We start from the raw sequence: 26,047 nt of genomic DNA on the forward strand, positions 1-26,047 counted from the left end.
GTAAGAATGTCCCCTGTCTGAAATCCTGGGGGCTGTTGCAAAAACAAGAGCCTGTAAACACCATCAGTAACGGCCATCTTCAATAAGAGACCATATCAGTTTTCTGATACTTTAACTGCAGTAACCTCTTCCCACTCTTAATATCTTCCAGAGACATCAAATTCACACTATGTTTGTGGCTTCATGCCCAAAACAACCAATTTCCTCTGGGCCCGAATACTGTTTTAAATGCATTCCATCTCTGTAACCTTTACACCAAAAGGCTTCGCCGATTTGTTGTTGTTTTTTAAAATCATCCGCACAAATTCCCTGTCAGACACCCCGCACTAAAAAATTATTTAAAAGGCCAGATGAACACAAAACGTGCTCTGCTCCTTGCTTACACCCGGCAGCAGTGGGGATTTATCCACAGAAGTCAGCAGTTCTTATCTACCACACAGCAATAATTCATTTATGAAATGTGCCTAGTTTGGTAATGTTACCTGCCCAAAGAAGAGGAGGTCAGACCCAGCCCAAGAGAAGGTGTTTTCATAGAGTTTGGACGGTTTGTTTGAAGTGTACACTACCCTTGTATAATTTGTTTACATGCTGCCCTCGACACCGTCTGTCATTTAAATGCTTACCAAACAATTAAAAATAGTTTCTAGTCTAGCCACCTTTTTCCCAATTGCACATCTAACTACACCTTCACTGGAGGTTTTTCAGCAGAGGTTGGGCGGCTATCTGTCACGGCTACTTTAGCTGAGATTTCTGCATTGCAGGGAGTTGGGCTGGATGATCCTGAGAGTCTCTTCCATTTCTACAATTCTATGATTAAGAGAGACTTGGAATCTGCCTGCCTGCATGTCTCTCTTTCTTTCTTCTGGAAACATATTCACTTGACTGCTATCCAACCCCTTTAGTTTGCAGAAGTTTCTAGAATCTATTTTGGGACATGTAGCTTACACAGGGCATAGGCAGCCATGTTGGATTTCGCTTCAGATAAATGTTCCCGCAAAGCTAGAACAGGGGTGAGGAACTTCAGTGCAGGGAGCCAAATACGGCCCTCCAAACCTTACTCCAGCCCCCAGGGCTCTCTCCGCAGGCCACCCCCCTCACTGACCCTGCTCCACACCCTCCTTTAGTGCTCTGCCCTGTCTGGAATGTGTCCTTCAGCTCCTACAATGCTTCTTGGTTGCCTAAATAGGTGATAGAGAAGGTTTGTGTGAGTGTGTACAAAGGTAAAATTTATATTTGTGGCTTTTGCCTCGGGCTGCACCCATCAGTGGTATGTGGCCCCTGGCAAGTTCCCCAGACAGGAATATGGTCCTCTGGCTGAAAAAAAACAAAACCTTCTGCACCGCTGCCCAAGAACATTTCCACAAGACTAGACACTGCAAGAAGAAATTGGGTGTCAGGACCACCAAGCTGTCACTCAGGGAAGGTTCCCTGGTAATTCAGATCTCTGCATTGAATAAACTTCAGAGTTCCCCACAATCACAGCTTTCAAAACAAACAAACGCTGAGAGAATATGAATAAAACAACTGTGGTGTGAATGTTACCTAGCTTGAAATATATGTCTTTATAAATCAATCTACCTTAGAAAGAACAAAGTTACTAGCAAAATGTATGAGCACTGAGAACTGAATCCCCTTCTGAAAAATCTCGTTTTCGTCTCTTTAAAGTTCAAAATCCTGAAATCAGTACAGGAAGCGACTTACAAGATCAAATATCTAAGCCATCTAACAGAAGGAAAGTTCTTGCCAAGCCCTTGCCTCTCATTAATAGACTTCCCTGCTTTTCTAATGAAAAGATCCAAGACTCTAGAGAGCAGCCTTCTGTTTTGTTTAATAGTTACAATTTAATAAAGCAGATATAATCCAGAGAGGCCTTGAGGGAAACACGCAATGGATGAAATCCATGTGTGCATTTTCAACTCGGTTCCAAGAAGACTACTACTTTTATCCACAGTGGACCAAAATTTCTGTACGAAAAGCAGGACTCCCTTCCCCCTCCGGTAACTATTTATTTACTGAGCGGTGCTGGCAGTATTTGTGCTCTTATCAGATATTAAAATCTGTATCAAATTGGAGGTAGGAAAGCCTCAAAGGGTTCAAAAAGTCAACTGGGATGCACTACTGGATGTTATCCAGACCACTTAAAGGCAAGCACTGCACAGTGAGGAAGAAGCTTCCAATATAGTAGCATTACGAAAGGGAAGTGCCCCATTGCACACAGTTCCCAGACACAGCACGTCTCTGACTACCAGTTGCTGGAAATCACAGGTGAGGATAGCGCTGTTGTGCCTAAGTCCAACTTTCAGACTTACCACAGGCATCTGATTGCCTGCTGTGAGAACAGAAAGCTGGACTGCATGGACCATTACCCTGATCCAACAGGCTCTGCTAATGTTAAGAGACCAAACTTGCTTGGGGATACCCTTTCCCTGCTTCAAAAGAGCTAAACTGATGCCTTTTCTTTGCTTGAACAACAAACCATAGTTTCTGGTGTTATCCAGACCAGTATTCTTTAACGCTGGATTCTCATATGCTATTGGAGTCCAACCATAAAGAAGGCTGATGGCCGAAGAATGGATGCTTTTGAATTATGGCACTGGAGGAGACTCTTGAGAGTCCTATGGACTGCAAGAAGATCAAACCAATCCATTCTTAAGGAAATCAGTCCTGAGTGCTCACTGGAAGGACAGATACTGAAGCTGAGGTTCCAATACTTTGGCCACCTCATGAGAAGAGAAGACTCCCTGGAAAAGACCCTGATGTTGGGAAAGATGGAGGGCACAAGAAGAAGGGGATGACAGAGGACGAGATGGTTGGACAGTGTTCTCGAAGCTACCAGCATGAGTTTGACCAAACTGGGGGAGGCAGTGGAAGACAGGAGTGCCTGGCGTGCTCTGGTCCATGGGGTCATGAAGAGTCGGACACGACTCAACGACTAAACAACAACAACAACATTGGAGTCCAACTACCATCATCCCCAATGGTCCAACATCACATACAAGACAATCCAGGCATGATAGCTCACTTAGTGGCCCATGAGACTCTTAATTTCAGGGTCATGGGTTAAGTCCCACAGATTCCTGCATTGCAGGGAGTTGGACTAGATGATCCCTGTTGTCCCTTCCAACTCTACAAATCTGTGGTTTTCATGCACCTGGGATGTAGGCTACTCTGAGTTGAAGAAGGAGCTTGTACAGAGCCTGGGAGCAGCTGGATCATTTTTAAGTAAAGGGTGGCAAACCTTTGCTTGAGATAAATGACTCCATGGCATTTAGCTGGGGAATTGTGCAGGAGATTCTGCTCGGCTTGTAAGGACATTAAAGAAATAGGAGGAGCCCTGTTGAATTAGACCCTATCTAGTTGAGCACTCTGATCTTGCAGCGGCCAACCAGAGGCCTACAAGGATGTATGCCTGCATGCATAATTTTATTTGTATGCTGCCTTTCCACAGTTCAAAACATGCTCAAGGCAGCTTACAACAAGAAAAAATTACATAACTGCAACATAACACACTTAGTCATAAACAATAAATAAAGCATCAAAAAATAAATCAAAAGATAACAAAATAAAGATACAAAAACCACCAGCAGCAATAGCAACACACACACACACACACACACACACACACACACACACACACACACACCAACAAAACGCCCCAGCCGAGGAGTCTGTTTACAATAAAACAATAAACAGGGTGGTCTATTGCTGGAGTCTGTTTGGCAGGCTCAGCTTTTGTAGCTGGAGTCAGTCAGGGCCCCGCCCTCCCAGGCCAGGTGCAACAGCGCTCTCCTGCTTGTGATCCCCAGGAACTGGAATCCAGAGAAACACTGGATCTGCTACTGGAGGTAAATGGGGGCTAGCAGTCATTGGTAGACCTATCCTCCACAAATTGTATAGGGAGCTATTCTGTAACCTGATCTCTGCAGGTACACACACACAGACGACCAGGATTGGGGTGTGTGTGTGCCTTGGGCTTTCTTTCTTTTTAATGTAGCAATCTAAAAGGTTCACACTTTGCCTTTTGGAAATTAAAGACAAAACGAGCCATCCATCAAGAAGAGGAGAGGGTGATGTATGGAAACTTCCAACGCCGTTAATTACCATTTGAGCTTCAGAACTGTTAGGAATAGTAAGACCCTGTGTGTTACGCAGCACCCAGCCATTGCAAGACTTCTGCAGTCATTACGTTCCATCCAGACTGCTATCTGACACAGGCAAAGGATACTACCTCATGACAGATGGGTAGAACTTAGCATGCCATTTCACAGTCTTTGGGATGGATGACTTGTCATCCGCGTTTCAGCAGCATGTCAGTGGCATCGCTGCCAATTAAAGAGAAAACCCTCGCTCTCAAGAAAATCTTAGCAAGTATCTTCCCTGTCGCTGGCGCCAGACCAAAGAATGAGATGCAGAGTTGTGCAATGTAGTGAGGTCCTCGTTCTGCTTTGTTTTCACTCAGGGTCTCAAATAAACCGAACTCCCTTTCACAAGGCGCAACGCCACAGTACTGCATTGGAAATGTGGTCCTGGAATGGCAGTTATGCCCTCCAGTTGTTTTTGGAACAAGCTAGCTGGGATACTGCCCACTCTGTCTCCCCCAACCACATCCTCCTCCAGCTTTGCTTCCCACATTTCTTGAGTATTCCCTCTCTCCCCAGCTGGAACGTGTCCTTGAACTCTGATAATGACTCTTGTATGTCATTATCTTGCGTCTACAGACAACACAGATTGTGTGAGTGTACACAGACACTAATCTACAAAGGTAATAGTTGTGCTCATTGTTCTGCAAAATCTGCCTCTGTTTTCACCCTCCCTGACAAGTGGCCCTCAGAAGGGGAAATCAGAAGGGAGTGCGGCCCTCAACCTGAAAAAGTCTGTCAACCTTTGGCATGCAGCAGGAGGTTTCATATTGCGACCACAGCTAAGAGCCACCGACAGTCGCAGCCCCCCGGGATCTAAGGGTGCATTCAAATGTGGGGATTATTGCATTAGAAGCACTAGCATTAAAATCAGGGAAACTATTGCAGATTTCAATGTTCCTTTTACACGCCATTTAATGTTGCCTTTGTCTGAAACACCACCACATTGTGCTAAAGTTTAAATGCGGGGGGGGGGGGAGAGAGAGACTGTACTATTGGAATGCCACCTAAAATTACGTAGCAGAACTCTTGCAATTTTCTGGGTTAACGGTGTTGCAAACTGTTTATTGCTGGCAGCAAATAACATGGAAATGAGAGCCAAACTTCTGCTAGTTTTCCAGAAGTGGCTTTTACATCACATAAAACGTGGGAATCATCAGGTAAGTAAACACTGGAAAAATGGAATAAATGCAGCCTTAAGATGATCCATGTCTTAGAGCCTAATTCCATACATGCCATAAATTAATTATGTGATGTACAAATAATAAGCATGTTGTCCATCCTAAACCTACTGAATAAAATTTAATTGGATGGCTCTACTTTCCATATATTATCATGAAAGAGGGAGAGGAAAAACAAAAGCTTTACCCATTTTCTTTATCCTGTGCAACATCTTGTCAGTTGTTGTGCCATACTTTTGTCTGGTGAAATAATCAAAGAAAACACAGTAGCCCAGACATATGCTAGCTAGAAATGTTTGCACTGAATAACTGGACAGTGCAAGTTTGCTCTATGACAGATGACCAGGCGCGTGCCAATAAGACAGCTATGTCAGAGAAAATATTTTCTTCTGCTGATAAGTGGGAACTGAGTGTTACATATGTAGACATTTTCCTGTTGATATTTCGATAACGGCAGTTTAAAGGGAGCGCAAAGTGAGACAACAGTGATGCATTAGCATCTGACCAGGGTTTTGCAAATTAATCCTAAGGGAGCGTGCAGACTAGCAGGGCATCAGCTAATAAGGAAAACCTGCAGGCTGGACTCAGTTCAACAGTTGCCAGTGAGCCATGTTCAAGGCCTTGCAGACATTTGCTTATTGTCGTCATGATCATGTACAAAGCACTCCTAATTTGCAAAATGCAGGTGATGACAAGCAACCATCAGGAGTGTGAGTGGATCAGTTGCAGAAAAGGAGGGAAGCAGTCGTTTGCTGCCTACCCGTCACTAGGGTCAGGGGTGGATAGGGGGGGAAATTGCAAAGGAGGCAACAAGCTATGTTCACACAACATCACCTCTGACTTCTACTAGCCTCAGCCACCAGAAAGGCAGACGATAGATGCTCAAAGATTAAACTGTTTTCATTCTTAGTCACTGCCTGCTTTCAGGGACACAGTCACATCCGGCTATAAACAGTCACAGGTGTGCTTTTGTTTTTGTTTTACAGCCATGAGGACTGCAAGAGATTGTTGAAGGCTGAATGTTTCACCTTTCACTATCAGAATTTCCTCTGAAATGCAATGTGTGGGTCACCTGTGCGGAAACGACACCATTCCTATAATGGTGGCTTTATTTTTTTTAAAGTTCCTGGGTTCCTTTGTGAAGGGAGGTGAGGATATAAATGAAACTGTTGTTGGCATCCATCTGTCTCATGAAACCGCCTTCTTGACTGTTGGACACACTATTGGTTTCATCCGCTCAATCTGCCAGTCTGTCATCGCATGAAGGGATAGTCCCCGACTCACTCTTCATTCCTGGAAACAAGGTTGACTCAGGAGGCCAGGCCTAGTGAACACAGCAACACAGCCTGGTAGATCTTGCCCCTACGAGGCAGTTGTGGGGACTGAAGGCCCCACAGTTGTCTCCTCCTCCACCACCAGGTCCTTCCCAAGCAATCTGAGACCGTATCTGCCTTTGCTCCTCTTTTACCACCTCTACGTGGCTTCTTCACCAGCCTGACACATTTCTGTCTCTTGGCCTCTCTCCTCTTCTGCCTCTGCTTCTAGACTGCTCTCTGCCACAGCCTCTTCCTGCTCACTAAACCCTGTTCCTTCTTTGGCTTCCTCCCAGTCTGCTCCCGCTTCTCCCTCCAGCCACTCATCGCCATCCCACCACCAATCCCCTGGTTCTGAATTTTCTTCCCTTTGGGGTTCTCCAGCTGGTGCTTACCACCATTCCTCTCCATCCACCCAGTACATGACAGAAGGTGGGAGGGCTATACATCAGGGTTTGTTTTTTAAGCTGCTGCTCTGGTCTATGAAACACAGCATTAAGAAGGTGAATGCCAGAAGATAATGTTCATTCTATCATTCAGTATGCTGTGCTCTCTTTATGTACCCTCCATTCTCAGCCTGAGAAGAAGAAGAATGAGATGGAGCTCAGCAATTTGCTGAACAGAAACTCTGCCAAAGCTAATTGTTAACATTTTGCCCAAACATAAAAAGGAGCATTGTAGTTCCTTTAAAGCAAACCAGTTTATTTTAGCTAAGGATGCTTGAAGAATCTGATTTTTGTGAATTCCGACATGAGCTGACCTGGATCCACAAATCCCAGACTAATGCAAGGAATGAAACACAGCTCTCGGATTTTGCACTTCTCCAAGTGTTTGGAATGCAGCTCAGAGCTCAAACAATACATCAAAATCTCTTTTTAAAAGCACTTTCTGACACAAAATAGGTTTAGAAAAGCATATTTTAAGAACATATTTAAAAACATGTTCAAAATGGCATCCTTAAATACTATTTAAGCGCAGGTTTTGCACAGGTTTTTTATATTAGGGGATTAATGTGAAAATGAGACAGTATGGATTTATGAGAAAACACATTTGAAAGTGTCACAGACCGAAATAGACTGATCCATCCAGCACCAACTGTGTAGCATAAGCATTTGGTAGCTTATAAAGCTGTTTGGTTCTCAGGGTGTCACAAGATGCTTTTTGTGTGCCTGTGTGTGTTTGCTGCGACAGACTAACAATGACAACACAAAAGAATTATTTCAGAATCGGAACTTTATTGGATTAACACAAATGCACACACATCCAAGCATGATGATAAACCAGCCACTTAACTTTATATTTGCCTGCTGAAAATCAGATAACAAACGACACACAAAGCAAATGGTGTTAAAATGTCAATTAATTTGCACTTCCATTAACTTGTCTCTCTCTCTCTCTCTCTCTCTCTCTCTCTCTCTCTCTCTCTCTCTCTCTCGTCTCCTTTGGATTCTCAGTATGTACATACTCTTACTTCAGGGCTCGTAAACTCTTCACATCTCACAAACTAAGCAAAACTCTAAAGAGACCAGATACTTCCAAATGGCAGAGTTCCATGAGCACTCATCCATTTTCCCATTTGAAGAATGGTGTAGCAGCAACTTTGAAACAAGAAACTTTATCCTCTGTGCGTCAAACACCCAAATCCTAAAACCTGAGGGGATAATTCCTGAAAGGCTCATAATGAAAACAAAAATTGTGCAAATCGCACAAGCCCTTCACATTTTAGTTAGATGACATGGTTAGAAATGCTTCATTATTGCTAGTTATTTTTTTAAGCACCTAAGATCTGCTTTTGCAACCATTTCCAGAGGACTGCTTGGGTTTGTCTGTCACAGCAAACACACATAGGTACTGTGGCACCTTAAAAATCCTAACATTATCCTATGGCCTAAGCTTCATGAAGTAGAGCCAACTTCATCAGATGCAGGCAATGCAATCCTGACCTGTTATAGGTATATATACATACATGGGTTGCAAGGGGAGGGGGGAATGTTAAGGTTGAAGGTAAACGGCAATAGATTGTGAAAAAGTACAATGCATGGCAATTCAGTTTGAGCTCAAAGGTTTGCACAGTGCCCTTTCACTCGTGATAACACAATCATCTGAGCATTGCTGATTAAATCAACACCTGTATTATACCAGGAAACCATTTTCAACTATTCAGACGGAAATATATTTTTTATAAGTTGCAAACCAGCAGTTCCATGCTGCAGTTCACCTTTGACGTTCCTTTGGGTTGCCTCCAATGTTAGTTACTGCACTATTGAGCATGATGAAACCACAATTCCTTGTTTGTCAAAGTTCTGGTAACTATTTTACTATACAATAGTCCTTTGAGTATAATCCAAAGTAGTGGTCACCCTGACTATAAAACTCAAAGTGGCTGGGATCTCTGCCGTTTGCCCTTCGGATGTTGGAATCTGGGGCATTAGCCCCAGCCAGCCAGCCCAGATCTTGGTCAGAGATGCTGGGCACTGTTCTCTAGCAACATCTGGAGAGCCACTGGTTCCCCACTTGGTTAACAATCTCGTAACTTATTTGAACATGACAGGAGAACACAAGGCAGACAATCTATTCCACATTTCAGGAGCTGCATCCGATCAGGCCATAGCCACACCCAGCACTATTATTCAGCTCTACCTCTCCCCCAAAGAATTCTGGGAACTGTAGTTTGTTAAGGGTCTCCTAACAACTCTCAGCTCCCTTAATAAACTGCAGCTCCCAGGATTCTTTGTCGAGAAGCCATGACTCTTAAATATAGGGTATGGATGCAACCCAAGTGTGAGCAGACATGTGATATCTAGGGGGAAATATATGGTGTGCATGGTGTTAATGAGATTGCAGAGCTGGGTGGAGCTATTTTCAGTCACCCTCTCCTAAAATTTTAGGCTAAGGTGGGATTAGAAAATAGCAGATGGCCTTATACCCAAGCAAGGAGCAATAGGGCTAAGTTAAAAGGGGGGGGGGAGGGGTGAATAATCATGTGGTGAACAAACCTTCAAATCCACCCTCCTTTACATTTGTTGCCCACAATCAATATATTTAAGTGAGAAAATGGGAAATGGTGCAGAGTGTGATCAACCCAAAACTGGTAGGTGGAGCCTCAGCATCTCATTCTCATTATCACCCCTCATTACATTTCGGCTAGTTTAGGGTGGCAATCCATTCACCATGGCAGTCAATCATTCCCCTGGCAGCCTCTTGACATTATCATATCTCCTGACGAGCAGATAAATGGCGGGGGGGGGGGGAGGCGGAGATGACGACTGGGAGGATTCATGACTGATGAACTCCTGCAACTAAGAAACCAGTGAATTGACTCACCTGGATTTTGTCTTGGGAAGGGATGGGGGGAAAGGGGGAGGAGAGTTGTTGCCATTGTGAGCACTAGCCTACCAAACACTCCTACCATGCAAGCCCCATTTAAATAAGACCAAGAGGAATGCTAGGTACATGTCTCCCTGATTTTGAGATGGGGGAGATCCATGTGCTTTAGATGTATCAAGTGGATGAGATCCAAGCCAGATGTAGCTAATGTGATGCAATCCATATATTGCTCCCATCATCCCTGATTACTGTCCTTGTTAGCCGGAAATGACAGGCACTGTAGTCCAACAATATCTGGAGGACACCATGTTGATTACACCTGAACTGAACTCTCCCACATTGTACTGCTTTACCCTTCCACATGCTTAAACAGATTCCCCTCTGTTCCAGCAATCCTGGCCATCTTTGCATCTTTTTTCAACCATTGACCGACAAACCACCGCCATTCCACACACCCTTCCCCCTTCGCTACAAAATTCCTTAGGGAAAACTGCAAATCCCACGCTGTGCAACTGCTCTGTTCCACTTTTCTACCTTCTTTGAATTATTTGACACCCTGAGCTGTCAATTTAAAAGGGGGAGGCAGATATGAATGAATCTTTTATTTGTGTCAGCCATCGGCTATAGCAATAAAACAACAATACAATATACAAAGAATAGAAATAAAAAGTCAATTATAGAAAAATATTTTAGGATTTGGAACCAATAGTCAAATAGTGGATCTTATTCTGATTGTCCCAGCTAAAAACCTTGCAAACCTTTGCTGTCATCTGCTCATCTTGATCTGCCAAGAGAAAGGACACTGTGGCAGTGGTTGGGCAACCCGGAACGGACAATAAAAAAGGGGGTGATAATCTCATTCCTCAAGTCTTTATAAAGAGTGCAAGACAGAAGGGCATGCACCACCAATTCGGTACTGTCATCTCCACATATTTTAGAATTGCTAGGTTATGCAGATAGGTTGCCAGAGAGTCGAAATGGGAAGGCGGTAAATAGTCATAGCAGGGGTAAAATTTTCTTATTGTGGCCAAGTTGTTCTGACACTCGATATCATTTAGGTGCTGACAAATTAGACTGTTTGCTTTACTAAAAGCCAAAGTGAATAGCTGTTGTGATGATAAACCACAAAAGTGAAGTTTTTGATAGACAATTTTAGTTCAGGTGCTCTTGTGACAATCTTGCAGCACTTGGGATATTAGACCGGGGATTTGAGTTTAGGCAAAGCCAATAGTTAAGGCAGATATTTCAAGAATGCGACACTAGCCTTTGTCCCAATAAGATCAATAAATTTGTGTGGCATGCGCTGGGATGCCATGGGGAGGGTCATCCGAATTGAACAGGAATGTTTTTATAGTGTTTAAAGGGTACCAAAACTTAGTATCGTATAAAACTCTTAGAGCTCACACATCTCATACTTACATTTGGCCTCTCAGTAATGTTGGGAATACGTCTTTGAAGAATTCCCCACGTATGTATGTTAGCAATGTAAAGGTGTGGAATAGACACACAAGCACAAACACTTTTCCTCTGCATTAATTAACAACTACAACAAAATCACATCTTTTCACTCTGCATTAATTGATAAATAAAATAAGACGGTTCTGTATTTGAAATTAGACTGGGGTAGGCTGTTTTGCTCCTATTGTAAAGGACCAAGCACTCCTCTGACAGCATTGGCCCCCAGAATCCCTCTGAGGCTGTCCATCCATTTTATGGTAGGACTGCACTGAATAAAGTTTTGAGGGTCCTTCATCACCAGAATACATGGAATTATTTTAACCTCAGCTTTTATATCAATAGGATTTCCCCCTCCTGACCCCCCCCCCAAAAAAAAATGTGAAGGATGCAAAGCAAAATGTCGGCAATCTAACTGATGGATATTGCCTCTCCCATCTCTGTCAGCTTTTCTAAGCTCCGCAAGGCTACAAAATTACTGTGTGAGAAAACAGATTCAGGTCAGCAACCCTGAATATAAAGTGCTTGCAATATTGGCAACAGCAAGAAAGCAATTGCCTGTGAATTCCTGGTGAACCTAAAGCAATTAGATTTACAAAAAGGGAAACTGTTAGAAATAAGTTCTCTATAAAAGGCGAACACCAATACCATCCCCATTATTCCAGTACATCAAGACCGAAAAACACCATCAAAATGCTTCAGAACTGTGGAAAGAAAAGAGCAGGTACTTTTCTCCAAGGTGACTGTGGAGCAGGAGAGGGCAGAATTTGGCATCTTCAACTCTGCTTAGTTATCATGGTGCATTTTAGGGGAGCTAAAGATTGTGAGGGACACTCTGCACTTTAGGAAGCTATTGCATTTGCTGTGGCTGCACTGGGGTAATTCCAAGGCTTCCATTTGTACTGTGGATTTCTCAGTAAAACACGGTGCAAATGGCAGATACAAGTCCTTAAATCACCGACCTGTGGCCTTCCAGGCATTGTAGGACTCCAAATCCCACTAGCCCTAACCTGCATGGCCAAGGGTTAGGGATTATTAGAGCTACAGTACACCACCATTTGGAGGCCCAATCCTGCACTCAGTACATTGAGATATATCCCAGGGAGTCCTTGTAAGCTGCAATACCCAGTTGTGTGTCCACTATACATCTGCTTTGCAGACTTTCAATTTCCTGCAGCATCTGAACTATAGATTTGAAGCAGGATCATACCAAGTTAAACACTCAACACATCCTCCAAACAATCCAGGGAACTGTAGTCTTGTTAAGGGTGTTAGTAGTAGTTTATGGTCACTGCTCCATAGCAATTGTGTTATACAATTCCATTCATAAGGATAACCACATAGATGGGTTAATGAAGCATTTCTGTATCCTTCTGCTGTGCTGAAGAAGAATTTCATGAAACAGTGGGTATATCCGGAATCACTGTTCACTACGTCTGTTTGCGGACCATTTCGGCAGCGTTGAACGTCATAAAACAAAGATTTGTGGCTTGTTTTCACCAGATAAGAATCTGACCCATTGCTTCTTTCAGAGACTTGCATAGTCCACAAAGACTTTCAGAGACTTATAAGACTTATGTTTATTTGGTTCTATGTTTTCAAGAGAATCCATCAAGAGTGCATATTTTGTGATTTTCAGAGATTTGTAAGATTTATGTTTATTTGGTTTTGCAGAGAGTGCATATTTCATATATTTCATACTGTTCAATGTTCTGTATAGATTATACAAAGACTTTATATTGACATCATATTGTTGTACTTGGTCATCGTGTTGCCTTGGATATTACTGATAATTGTTTGCAACACAGGGGTTTAATTGTTTGGTTACTTGTTAAGGGTGTTGACAGCTGTTAGGAGACCCCTATTCCCCGCAAAGAATTACAGTTTCCAGAGTGGTTTATCAATGAATTCCTCTTCCAAGGGAGCTATACTGCTTTTACGTATAGTGCAGATGAGAGACTCAATGGTGCAATGTCAGTGAATCTGCAGGAAGTACCACCAGTGTTTTCCAATCATTTAAAAACCTTATTTCGCATGGTTATTGCTTCTTTTCTTCAAGGACTATGGGCCTACGTGGGTAACCAACATGATGCACTCCAAATTTTGTGGACTACAACCTCCTGGGAGCTCCAGCCAGGCACAGGCAGCGGGGCCAGGAATTGTGGAGGACGCAGTCCAAAACACTGAGGACTCCATGTTGGCCATGACCAACCTAAAAGGTTTAGCACCTCTGTCATGACTGGGCTGGAAGTCATTGTAACAGCAATAGTAGCAGCGGCAGCAGCAGAAACAAAAGTCTAATATGTGCCACATCTCCTAGGAAATTTTTGCTACTGTTAATACTTGTTCAGTGAGCCATCTCCCCAAATGACAGGGTTGGAGTTTTTCTAAGGGAAAAAAAGGATCTCTAATGCAAGCTGCTTTGGAGGCTACCAACATTATCCATTCTCCAGCAGCTGTTGCTGAAACCACAGGGTTGCTGGCTCCTAATTAGATCCAGCTGCCCCTACTGCGAGCTCACTCATTGATGGGAGCAGGAAGACCGAGTGCCTGACAGTGGGTCTCTTTCCTGGCTTTTCGACAGACAGCGTAATTAACTTTCCTGCCCCTCTTAGAGGAACTATAAGGCAGAGCCGCAAAGGTGTTTGGTGACTTAGAAAACATTACTTATGCATAGGAATCACAATGATTAATCACAAAGCCTCGGGAAACTGATTGGTAAGTTTGTAGTAGGGGGGGGGGGAGGAGGAGAAAGGGTGCAGATTCTGGTTAATTCCTCCTGCCTTGTGCACACAAGTGATAAACCCAGTTATAAGAATGACTGTTGCTACTAAGTGCTTGGTTCTGCGTACAGGTGGAATGACTGGGGATGGGACTTCTGTGTGAATTTCTGTTTTAGGGAAGTGTACATACAGGCAGACCCCTTTTCTGCAGCTTTGGATGGGGATCCTTTGGCCCCTTAGAAGGTGATGGGCTACAGAGACTATGACCATGGCCTTGGTGGCTTCCAATAAGGGAGACAAGTATCACATTCCTACTGAAGTTCCACTTCAGTCTTCTCTACTATCTTCCACCTAAGAGCAAGTGTTAAGTCTTCCTGATTTCTGCAGTTGCTACAAGAGAGAACATGAAAACTCCCACCAGGCCCATCCAGCATGGCCAATGGCCAGGAATTCTTAGAGTTGTAGTCCAAAACATCTGGGAGACATTGTGTTGGCTACTCCTCCTGTGCTACCAGATATTTTCCTAGTTCCCCTTCAAATGAGATGCAACCAGAGGAGGAACAGGAAGCTTAAGTGTCTCTGTCTTTCTCCAGCTCATACAACAGCAGAATTCCCATACTCTCCATGACTGTAGGTGGAAGCACAAACATCTCCCCATGCTTCTCTGTCACATCCACAGATGCTCCAAACTAGAGCTTCTCAGAACAAGGGAAAGGATGAACACAAGCATTATTAGCTTGTTAGATAAACAAGAGGAGGGATTCGTGGGAGGAGGAGATGAAATGGAGGTGAGAAATGAGTCTGTGGAAACCCTCCATGGTGTCCAAACTAGCCATGGTGAGATGGGCGAAGTGCAGGCTGTAGGACACTGGTAGGGAACCATAACCCCCAGCCATTATATTCAATGGTTAGGGATAATAGGCATTGAAGTATATCAACATTAGGAGGGCCACAGTTTATTTTGTATACCTCTGGCAATGTTATTTCAATGTGATCTTACATCATCAATATGCCTTTGCCGATTCTGATATTGATACCTGACCATTGGCCATGTGGCCAGGGGATGATGGCAGCTGGAAGCCCACAACAATTAGTTTCCCACCTCTGTAATAGAGTTACTGCAGAGGACATGCACAGGTCTTCCTCTACACCCCACCCCCCAATCCTAATGTTGGCCACAACAGACCTATTGTAACAACAAAATTCATCTTATTTTTCTGCTCTTCTTCTGGTACATTTACCAACTCATTGTGAGCACCAGCAGCTGAGGAAGAACACATTTATTCCTGCTTAGCCCCCACTTCTCTCCCAGTCAGAAAAGTAAACAGCCTCTTTCACTGCAGGTATTAAGGATGCATTTGTTCTCAAGCTGGTTATTCTTGAGTGCATTTGCTGTTGTCACATCCATTCGGCGCTTTGCTGTTTTCATGCCTATCTATCTGTCGCTCACTGCTAATAGCTCTAAAGTTCAGGTACTCAAGGGCAGTTTGTCAAGATGTGTGGATTAATATCTTGTCACATCTGGGCAGGAACGAGGCAATGATTTTTCAATCTGCACTTTACAGTTCTCATTGGAAAATGTCGAGAGTTTTCTTTCTTTCTCCTTCTCTTTTAGCGGATGTGAGGGAGCACTTAAAATCCACAGAGGGTATATACTGCATGTGTGCAAGAGGACAGCTCCCTTGACTGTCCTTCTGCTGCAAATTTTACATCAGGCCATAAGAACATACATATTATGCCCATAATTCCTAAACGCACACATACACAAGGCATTCATAGCAACCCTGAACAATTTCATTCGTGTGCATTTAATAAAGCTGGAGTCAAAATGTTCAGCTAATGCAGCTGCTACTAACAGCAACTCATACATCCTATTGTTTCATCGTATATTTGCAGGCCAGGGTTGCAAAACCAGACCCTCAAGTTGTGAAATGGGCAGTAGGTAGACTTGAACCTGAATACAAATCCTATTCAGCCAGGATGATTACAGGGGCTGGGGAAGTGGTATTTTTAAGGATAACATATATCCCCTAGTTCCTACCAAGGTCAAATAGAATAACAGCAAGAGTAGGATAGGGGAGGAAGAGAGAGATTAAAGCTGCAGTCCCTCCCTGGGGGAGGGCCATAGCTCACTGCCTGAACATCTGTTTTGCAAGTGGTATGCCCCAGGTTCCAGCTCCCGTATCCCAATGTAGGGATGTGATGGATCTCTGTCTAAAACCCTGAAGAGCTGATGCTGGTCAGTGTATGATCTAGATGGCCTCATGCAGCTCCTTATATTTCCAAAAAGCAGTGGGACTTGTAACCAAGTGAACTAAAATACGATCAGACGGAACGTGGTACTTTTCCAGAGAACCCGCCCGGTTTGAAAACAGCAAAGAAGCAACACTAGAATATGTAGCAACCACATCTCCAAATATCCACATTCACTCTTCTAACCCAATTGCTGTGGAGCAAAGAAGAAGGAATCGCAGAGGCTTCACAATATACACCTGGCAGGCCTACAGCTAGCAATACTCTAGAGCAAAATATTGCGCACAGGAATCTTAACATCCTAAGTCAGGAAAAAACAAAAAGGCTTGGGAGCCACTTGAGGGAACAGTTCCTGCCTTAACAACCTGCACAACTGTTATTAGATCAATTGGCAGTGCCCTACTTTCGCTACCATCGCTCTAGAGGTAAAGTAGGTTTTTAAGCAAGTAGGTTTTTAAGCTTTTTTTTAGCACTCCAATAGTGGGATGCCCTCGCTAGAGAGGTTTGCCTGGTGCCAACACTGCTGTCATTTGGCAACAGGCAAGAACATTTTCATTTGACCCAGCATTTAAAATAAGGGTGAACTAACATTCAGGTCACCCTTCTTCCCTCCCCCCATGCAATGGGAAACTCAACTACAGACATTGTCATGGCACCTTTGCTGGAGGACCAAGGTCCAGCAATGTTGAGGTCCCACACAGCTCTTTAAATCTTTCAGTAATACCTGTATGCTTATGTTATTGTTTCATCTTGCTGTTTTAACTTTTGTAACCCCACTCAGAAATTTTCAGATGTTAACAATCAAGCTCACTTCTAAAATTGATCTAATAAATCTGCTCCTCTAAAAGTAGGACTGGCAATCACCACACTTCTTGGAAGAGAGTCTTAAGTGCCATTTATTTAGCTGCGACTTGGTTTCCATCACATTGCTGTTCTATGAAGTAGGAAAATAAGTGGCAGCAGAAGAGTTGGCGATTTTTGTTCAGAACAGCAAGACTTTTGTGGGGTTTTGGTACTGTTTGCATCTACTGCATTGTCTGCTGAACCAAGTGCCGGTAACTGGAGAGGTTTGCATCATCATCATCATCATCATCATCATCATCATTTTTTATTTGTATGCTGCCATTCCACAGTTAAAAAACAATGCTCAAGGCAGCTTATAGCATAACAAGATTTACATAATTACAGAAGTCATAAGTAATAAATAAACCACATCAAAAAAATGCACAACCAGATGGAAAACTATTTCCACATAAATCAAAATCTGAAACTAAGAATACAGCATTGACATCACAGTTTAAAATGACATAGGTAAAAAATAACAGCAATTTAAACAAAAACAAAACAAAATGGAGTCCTCTCTGCCCAGCAGCAGCAGCAGTGGCAGCAGTCCTTTATAGAGCCCACTCTGCATTAACAGAATTAGGCCTACATTATGAATCCTGCAGGTCTTCAAATGCAGTATCTTTTCCCAAGAACAGCCTTCCCCAACCTGGTGCCCTCCAGGTGGAAGTTGTGGTCCAAAATATCCAGAGGGCATTTGGTTAATGAAGGTTGCTTTAGACCAAGAGAACTCAGTGTGTGCGTGTGGGTTATGTGTAAGAGGACAGTACATAGGTAATCTGCTGTGCTAGAGTACAAACATGGACTCACCATTTGCATTGGATTCTTTCCCAGTCTCATCAGCTTGCCTGCCTTGTTGTACACGTCTATCCCAATATTTCTTGATCCAATCCCTCTTGCAGTTTCCCTGCCTCTAATTCTGCCTAGCCTTCCCATCCTGACCTTGACAGCTGGAAACTCACAGCTGCAGTTGTTTGCTTCCAAACCTTTACCTTAAAACAGAATTTCCACCACCACTAGAAGCTCTGGCTCTTTAACAGACACAGAAATCCAGTCAACGCAGCTATTCGCATTCTTGCATCTACATGCTGTGAAACATGGCACTTTCGAATTTCTGCTTGTCATGGGGCTGCTAAAAGCATCAGTGTCTCATTGAAGAAGAACACAGTACTCTCTCAAGAGAAAATGATCTGCCATTAACTAAGCCATTTTCTGTTGGAGTGCTCTGCACAAAACGGAGAAATGCAACAGGTACAACTTCTTACAGCAATGGAGGTGCAGGAATTGGCACAATGTGTTAATTGGATTTCTGCTGGTCAATACATTTGATAAGGCTAGGAGGGAATAAGTTGAGGGGCCTGACTAGAAAATGGGCTTAATCCTTGGTGGTAGAGCTCAAACACAAAAAGCAAGGGAGGGAGACAACTCCAATAATGATCTCTCAGTAGTCTAGGCTGAATGCTGGAAGGGGGGGTGGTTTCACCAACTTTTGGGGGCCAGTAGGCATATTTGGAATTTTGAGAAAGTGTCATGGTGTCATGAACTGGCAGGATGACACTGAGGAGGAAGAGGAGGAAGAGAAGCCTGGAAAGGGATGTAGCTGGGAGTGGGACACGCTGGGGATGGGGAAGGAGAGTTTGGTGTAGGAATGGGGTGATGGTGAGGGGATGGGGGTCAAGTGCACAGGGACCAGAGCAGCAGGACCCACTTCAGCTATGTTGACCTTCTTGCCCAGTTCCTGATGCCACTCTAAACCTTCTTGAACATGAGATATAGTTGTTTTGTCACAGCTGATTCCCAGTAATCACCAGCTTCGTAAGAGGCCTCATTTGAACAGAAAAGAGGTCAACGCCTTGTGTGATAAGTGAAACCTATATTGAGGTTACTAGGAGGAAAAGAGGGGACATGAAGACGGTATGATCTTTGTTGTGCAAATGAATAGCAACCGCTTTTACTAGGGTTACATGAAAATATGGCTCCTACTCCGTTTGTCCATTTTTAAAAATGTACAGACACCCATTGCAAGAGAATTTAGATGAGCTGAAATTTTACCAAAAAGGAAAGACAGTGAGGGATATTCGAGCCTCCTGCTGTGGATTTTGATTATGAGCCAATTATTGCTGCAGTTGCCACGAATGCTTATTAGCTGAATTTCAGGAACAGGCCATTTAAAAACTCAGACCTTGAGCAGTAGCTTTTGTGCTTTGATAGAAAACTGAAGCCTCCTATGCATAATGTCATTCGGAAGTAGGCAGAATAATACTAGTGGGGCCCAGACTTGCTCATATGAGCAGAGCCACCACCATATCCAAAGTGTCAGCAGCCCCTGCTAATCAGGGAAGAACTCTAGGGCAGAGGGGTGGGTGGGTTTTTCAGTTTTTCCTAGGTTCACTCCTGCTTGGTACCACAAGTGGGCATTCCCCTCTTCAGCAAACAAGCCAGCACATCCTTGACCAACCCCACTCTGCCCCATTTTTGGATCTGACCCCTGATACTGCAAGCAGAAGCCATGGGGTAAGGGGAAGAGTTTACTGCAACAGCAGGCTTAAGCACCTACACCAGTGATTTTGAACCAGTGTGCCATGGCACCCTGGGGTGCCTTGAATGGTGGTCAGGGGTGCCGCGGGCAACACTGGCCTCTGTCCAGTGTTCTTTCCCTTCCTCCTCTGATGCCCTCTCATGTTTCTACCACCCAAAGAATTGTGTGGCTGTTTGTTGCAGCAGCCCTGGCTACAAGCTCCGCAGGTGGGGCTGGTCAGGGGGTGCTGGTTGCCAGGAGCGGAGGTGGCCTCAGAGTAAGCAAACAGGTGAAGGAGCCCAGCCAGCCAACTAGTCTGCCAGCCCTTACTGTTGGGAATGGACAGGCAAGTCTCAGGCCCCTGTGGGACAGTGTGAGGAGGCACCTCTCTCTGGGGCATGGGGAGGCAACTCAGAGACCAGGGGCGGCAGCTGCAGCTGCCCAGAGGACTTCCAAAGAGAAGATGAGGCTGAGGGCACACTCCACAAGGGAGGGTGTTCGAAAAAGGGCGAGAGGCTGCCAGCTCTGCAGGGAAGGGGTGACCTAACTGGGCTCCTGAGCCCCACAGGGGTGCTGCAGAAAGAATGTAGTTGGTCAAGATAGCCGTGTACTCAAAAAGTTGAATACCTCTGACCTAAGCAAATAAGCAGCGAGTCTTAACATTTTTATTTCTCCAGATGCATACAGAATTATTCACACAGGCTTGTATTTTCTAGAACAGTAGCTATGAAAGTCTACTGCAATAAGGAGGATTTTGTTGCTCTTTAAATGCTTATGTAGCTTATGCTTTCTCAGAAAAGAGCTTGCTTGCATCAGATACATGAAGCAGACAATGAAATTGGCTCTGGACTACAAGAGCTGACTGCACAATAAATAAGTTGGCCTTCAAGAGGTGCCATAGTTCTGTACTATGACTTGATATCATAGTTATTTTGAGGTAAGTGTATTCTCTGGAACATTTATCCTCTCATTCCTAAAGTGGATGTCCACTGTGCCTACCGGGGGGGGGGGGGGGAGGTGCCTACCGGGGGGGAGGGAGACACCCTTAGCTAACCTGACAACTTCTAGATGTTTAGGACGACAATGTTCATCAGCCATTCCTGATGCTAGCTGGGGTTTATAGGCATTGTAGTCCAAAACAGCTGGAGTGCATCCGGTTGGCAAAGGGTGCTACAGTGGTGCCTCGCAAGACGAAATTAATTCGTTCCGCGAGTTTTGTCGTCTTGCGATTTTTTTCGTCTTGTGAAGCACGGTGTCGGGAAAGTTTTGGAAAAGCTTCAAAAATCACCAAAGTCTTTAAAAACCTCAAAAAAGGCTACCACACCGCGTTCTATGAGTTGCTCCTCGAAGTCAAGTCGCAACTGTATTAACGGTGTTAAGAAAAAGGAAACAAACTTGCAAGACGTTTCCGTCTTGCGAAGCAAGCCCATAGGGAAAATCGTCTTGCGAAGCAGCTCAAAAAACAAAAAACCCATTCGTCTTGCGAGGTACCACTGTACTGGATTATAGAAACTTGCAACCCATCATGCTTCACCCTTTCTAGGCTGTGAATGCACATTGTGGTCACTAGAGAACATCCCTGTAAGAATATAAAGAGCGCCTTGCCGGATCAGACCAAAGGCCTACCTCGTAAAGCATTCTGTTTCCATAGCGACCAGCCAGAGGCTTTTGGGAAGCCCACAAACAGGGCATCAGCACAACAGCCACAATAACACTTGTGATCTGTAACAGCTGGTATTTAGAAGCATACTGTCCCCGGCTTGAGGTGACATAAAGCCATCAAGACTAGTAGCCATCTTCAGTAGCTGAGGGCAGTATTAATCCTGGGCTCAGTACTGACCCTTGTACGTGTGAGCTGGTGGGACAAAAAAAATGTATTGGGCCAGTGAGGTGTAGCGGCTATGGAATAGGGCCTAGGAGACCAAAGTTCAAATTTCTTCTCAGCCAGGAAGTACAGGCAACCCATTTACGTAGCAGTCGCGTTCCGAGACACCGAGTGTTTAAGTGAAATTTACATATATTTGAAACACCATTGAAAAAGCCTGCAAACACTCCTCCCCTCCCCACCCTGTTCTGCCCCTTTCTGTGACTTTTTGGCTTACTTCCTGGTTTGGTACAGTGTACGTATGCGCAGCCGCACAAATATTGAATGTGCGTTAAGGGGGCGGGGAGGTTGCCTGTACATCGAGTACCATTTGGCCAATCACAGTCTCTCAGTCTCTCAAATGGTTGCTTTGAGGATAAAAAGCGAGGAGGGGGGGAGACCATGTACGCCACCTTGAACTCCTTAGAGGAAAGATGGGTTATAAACGTAATAGTAAATAAATAAAACATTGGCTGAGGGGAAGCAAGCTCTACTTAATCCTCCTTCCCTTGACTTTACCACCTCAGCCAAAATGGATAAACAGTAATTTCAAATCCCAGCCTTGACACAAGACGTCTCAAGAGAAGAGTTCTGACCCTCAAAGAACACAGCTTGCTCAGTGCTGCCTGATTAAAAACATGAATAATCTTTATGAGAATGTCTTCCTTACATGTTTGAGCTGGGTGGTTATTTAAAAATAAATAAATAAGACCAATGCACATAAAAGTCTATTTCAAGACAACTGGCAAATACTTGGGGGGACGACCCTTTTTTTTAATGTGAACTTTACACAGCTCAATCTAGTATTTTTATATTTTTTTATATTTTGTTTTGAAATATCTTATTCTATGCAGAAAAACTGATGGAATACAAAGATGGAAAGGAATTGCATTTCTTCTTACTGTTCTGCAAACCTTCGCCTCGAAATCAAGATAACCTCGTATTTTAGACTTACAAAATAAGCTGTAACATCTCTAAGGGAGTCATTAGACTACCTTGCAAATTGCAAGGGAATCGCTCCCTATTACAGATTGTTATGATATCCCTGGGCTGTCCTCGGTCATGTCAGTGAACTGTTAAAAGCTTTCTATGCCCCTGTTCGATGTAATGCATTAATAATGGCTTCACTTAAAAAACCAAAAACAAAACTACTCACCACCTTTTCCCCTCATTAGCCGGCTTGAATGCCCAACAATCAAGGGGGAAACGACTCAGATTATAGGAAATTTTAGAACTATACATTCCAACATACTTTGGAGTAAAGAACCAGGTTTAACCAATTCCTTCTTTCTATGTGTCCTCAAAAGTAAGACAATGTCAGAGACAAAAAGTTTCAATAGCTACAGATGTGTAATCTTCAGTGGAGGACAAAAGGGGCCTTGCACCCATTGTGGATATTCCAGGATCCCATCCCTGAAATTTTCTGATATAAAAAAGCAAAGGCAGTTGCCTCATAAGCACAATTCCAAAATCTACATGATCAGGCCAATCAAAATGTCACTTTTTTTTTTAAAATTTAAAAAGATGTGTGCTTTTTGCCATGGTCTGCAACTTTAGTAGCAACCTCTGAGCCATGTACTTCCAACAGAGGTCTTTGCCTTCATTTCCAGGTCCCATGAATAGCTTTTACAAATATTTGAAAGTGAATTTTGCCTATAGTGTCATTTACAGATCCAGAACTGGCAGCCTCTCAATAGCTCATAGCCCATGCTAGAAGTGATGTCTGCCAGAATTCCAGTCAGACCCTCAGGAATCAGTTGAATGTGCACAGACCACCGAGATAAAACTTCAAGCTGTAAAGAACCAGAAATGGCAGACTAAGCAGCACTGTTTTTAATGGTTTCGTGTCAGCACTCTAGTCAACTCCCCGGGAAATAACCACTGCGAAAATCCTCGTTTTGATTCCAGAATCCAACCTTATCGCTGCAGCTCCACAGTTTCTCCCACCTTAGAATGCCATATGCCTTGCGTGCTCAAGGGAATGCCTTTATGTTTTAGACATTAAGGTAATCGCTGCATTAACAACTAGAGATTCGAAACATCGGCTCAGATTCTTCCAACATTCCTCCCATCAGAGCTAAAGGGAGTTCTGGAGCTTCTGCTGAAATGGACACTGTGCAGATGTCAACGGAAACACAATTCCATTTGTAGGCCCACAACACAATGATCTGCATTCTCCACTGCGCAAAGCATTGCATCTATAAAGACTCTGGTTGCACTGGTAGAGTTATTCCTTGTTATACCTGATATGGTTTAGCTTCTGGGTCACATGAAAGTCATACCAATGCCGAAAGTGCAACAATGTCATTAAGCTGCACTAGTGGAAAAGTTACCTGGAATGAGCACTCATGTTTTGTGTGCCCACAACAACATACACATGACCTCAACCCACTCTCATCACAGTGCCTGTATCCAAGTTTTGATTCCTGTTCAAGACTTCAGATGAGTTTTAAGACAGAAAACCAATGACCTCTCCCCCCCCCCCCAAGGTTGTTGGGCTCCAAACCCCATTAGCTCCAGCCAGCATGGCCAATGGGTAAGGATGATGAGAGTTGGGGTCCAACATCGGTAGAACACGAGATTCCCAGACCCCTGTACTAGACACATCCCTTCCCTTCTTTCTCCCAATATTCGTAATCCATAATCCAATAAGACAGAGCCAAGTGTGGTACACAAACACACTAAACGGCTTTTGCAAAATCACATCATCACACCGCAGCAGATATTGCCTGGGATTACCAACTGGATGGTTTAATTTGGAAATGCAGTAAAAATAATATAAACATAAGGAACCGCAGAAAGAGAGGGAGGGGAGTCAATATATGATATATGAAATAACTTGATTTTTAAGAGTTTTTTTGCTTTTCATACAATGAAAATTATAAATAATTTGTTTTTAAAAGGAATACCAACTGCGTGAATTGTTACCTTCAAGAGGCAGCTAGGCACACAACCACTAATCTAAATGCTTGAATCCGCCCATTATAAAGATACAGAGAGCTTCGCCAACATCAGGCAACTTCCAGGTTGCTTATCATAAGCAATCTCAGCTCGCAATCGGGAATGCAAGGTGAAAGCGATTTCCCTTCTGGCCTCAGTTTTCATGAAATGCTACATTTCTCTCTTTGTCCACTATTTAACATAAATTAAGTGCTTATTTGCCTAAGTTACAAATGTAACATAACAATGCAGATCTGCACACCATCTACTCCCACGGAAAGGAAATATCAAAACAATGTAAAAAGATTTAAATAATAATAATAATTACGTGTCAGTTGTGGGCTATGTGGTGAGCTAATCTGGTTGTATTTGCTGGGTCGTTCCAGACATGAGACAAAAATCACAATCCGCTTCTGTTTCTGGCAGAATTCTCTGACTTTCCAACTTGCAGCTTAATGCTATAAGATGCTACTCAAAATGTGCTAAGGCCGTGCAGTCATATCCTTCCGCAGTGGGCTTTAATTGCCATGCCACATTAAGGAAACCGAATGTAACAAAGCTTAGGTCACCACATGGCTAGAACTTCCCCAGAAAAATATGAAACTTCTGACTCACCATACTGGCAGCGGGATCCCTGAAATCCTGCTGGACACTGGCATATTCCTCCAGAGCATTTCCCTCCATTGAAGCAAGTGCCCACAGAGCACAATGCTGGAGAAAAAGGGGGGAGACAAGGAAGCAACAGTTATATGCAGAATCCATGAGCTTCTCATACGGCTAATACTACAAATGTTGCTTGAAAGCGAATGTGCCCAAGTCCTCCTTCCAGGAAGGGAAGGGAAGCATTATTAATAAAATAACCCTGAGGGCTTTTGCGCACATAACAAGGCAACAAACTATAAATGCATGTTCAGACAACAGGGCGATGAAACATGTCAAAAAGAATGGGAAAAATTTATGTCATACATAGGAAGGATAAGGTGAAATAGTGAAACCAGTAGAACTGAAATAAACCTCATAGTGTGAAATACAAAGAAAATTTATGGATCAAGAAAATAGCAAAAAGTAAAATGTACAATGTGATTAATGTAACCAATGGTAATTGTAAAGGAATATAGACAGACAATAAGAATTGTATATACAAGAGAATTTATTTGACTATAGACACTATGGACAAATATGAAAGGAGAACAATAATATACAAAATGGATGAAGACAATGCAAAAAAGTTAGATGTGATATAAAAGGCCAGAAGAGGGAAGGAGGGAAGTCGGCTCTGGGCAGCAGGTGTAAATGTGAAATGTAATACAATATGTGTATGTGGAGTGTGCAAATGAAAACAATAAAAAATATTATGGGGGGGGGATATAAATGCATGTTCAGCAACTGGCAGCTGCGTTTTCCTAACATGTGTGTGCACAATACACCTGCATCCAGAGTTTCAGATTTCATGCTTGGGACTGTCCTACATTGTTGTTATTTTAATTAAAT

At 43.4% G+C, this 26,047-nt stretch overlaps 1 protein-coding gene across 11 annotated transcripts in view; it reads right to left on the reverse strand.

Moving 5' to 3' along the window:
• The window catches only part of LOC114597953 (uncharacterized), a 210,845-nt gene that overhangs the window by 165,957 nt on the left and 18,841 nt on the right, over window positions 1-26,047 (reverse strand). For all 11 annotated transcript variants that reach the window (XR_003706925.2, XM_028731484.2, XM_077929790.1 and 8 more), the window contains exon 4: window positions 25,172-25,267. Coding sequence is in view for 10 of the 11 variants with exons in the window: in XM_028731484.2 (XP_028587317.2) it covers window positions 25,172-25,267 (96 nt within the window). In the remaining variant the exon portion in view is untranslated. The remainder of the gene's footprint in view (window positions 1-25,171; window positions 25,268-26,047) is intronic.

Source organism: Podarcis muralis, chromosome 6 (assembly GCF_964188315.1).
Source record: "Podarcis muralis chromosome 6, rPodMur119.hap1.1, whole genome shotgun sequence".
NCBI lineage: Eukaryota > Metazoa > Chordata > Lepidosauria > Squamata > Lacertidae > Podarcis > Podarcis muralis.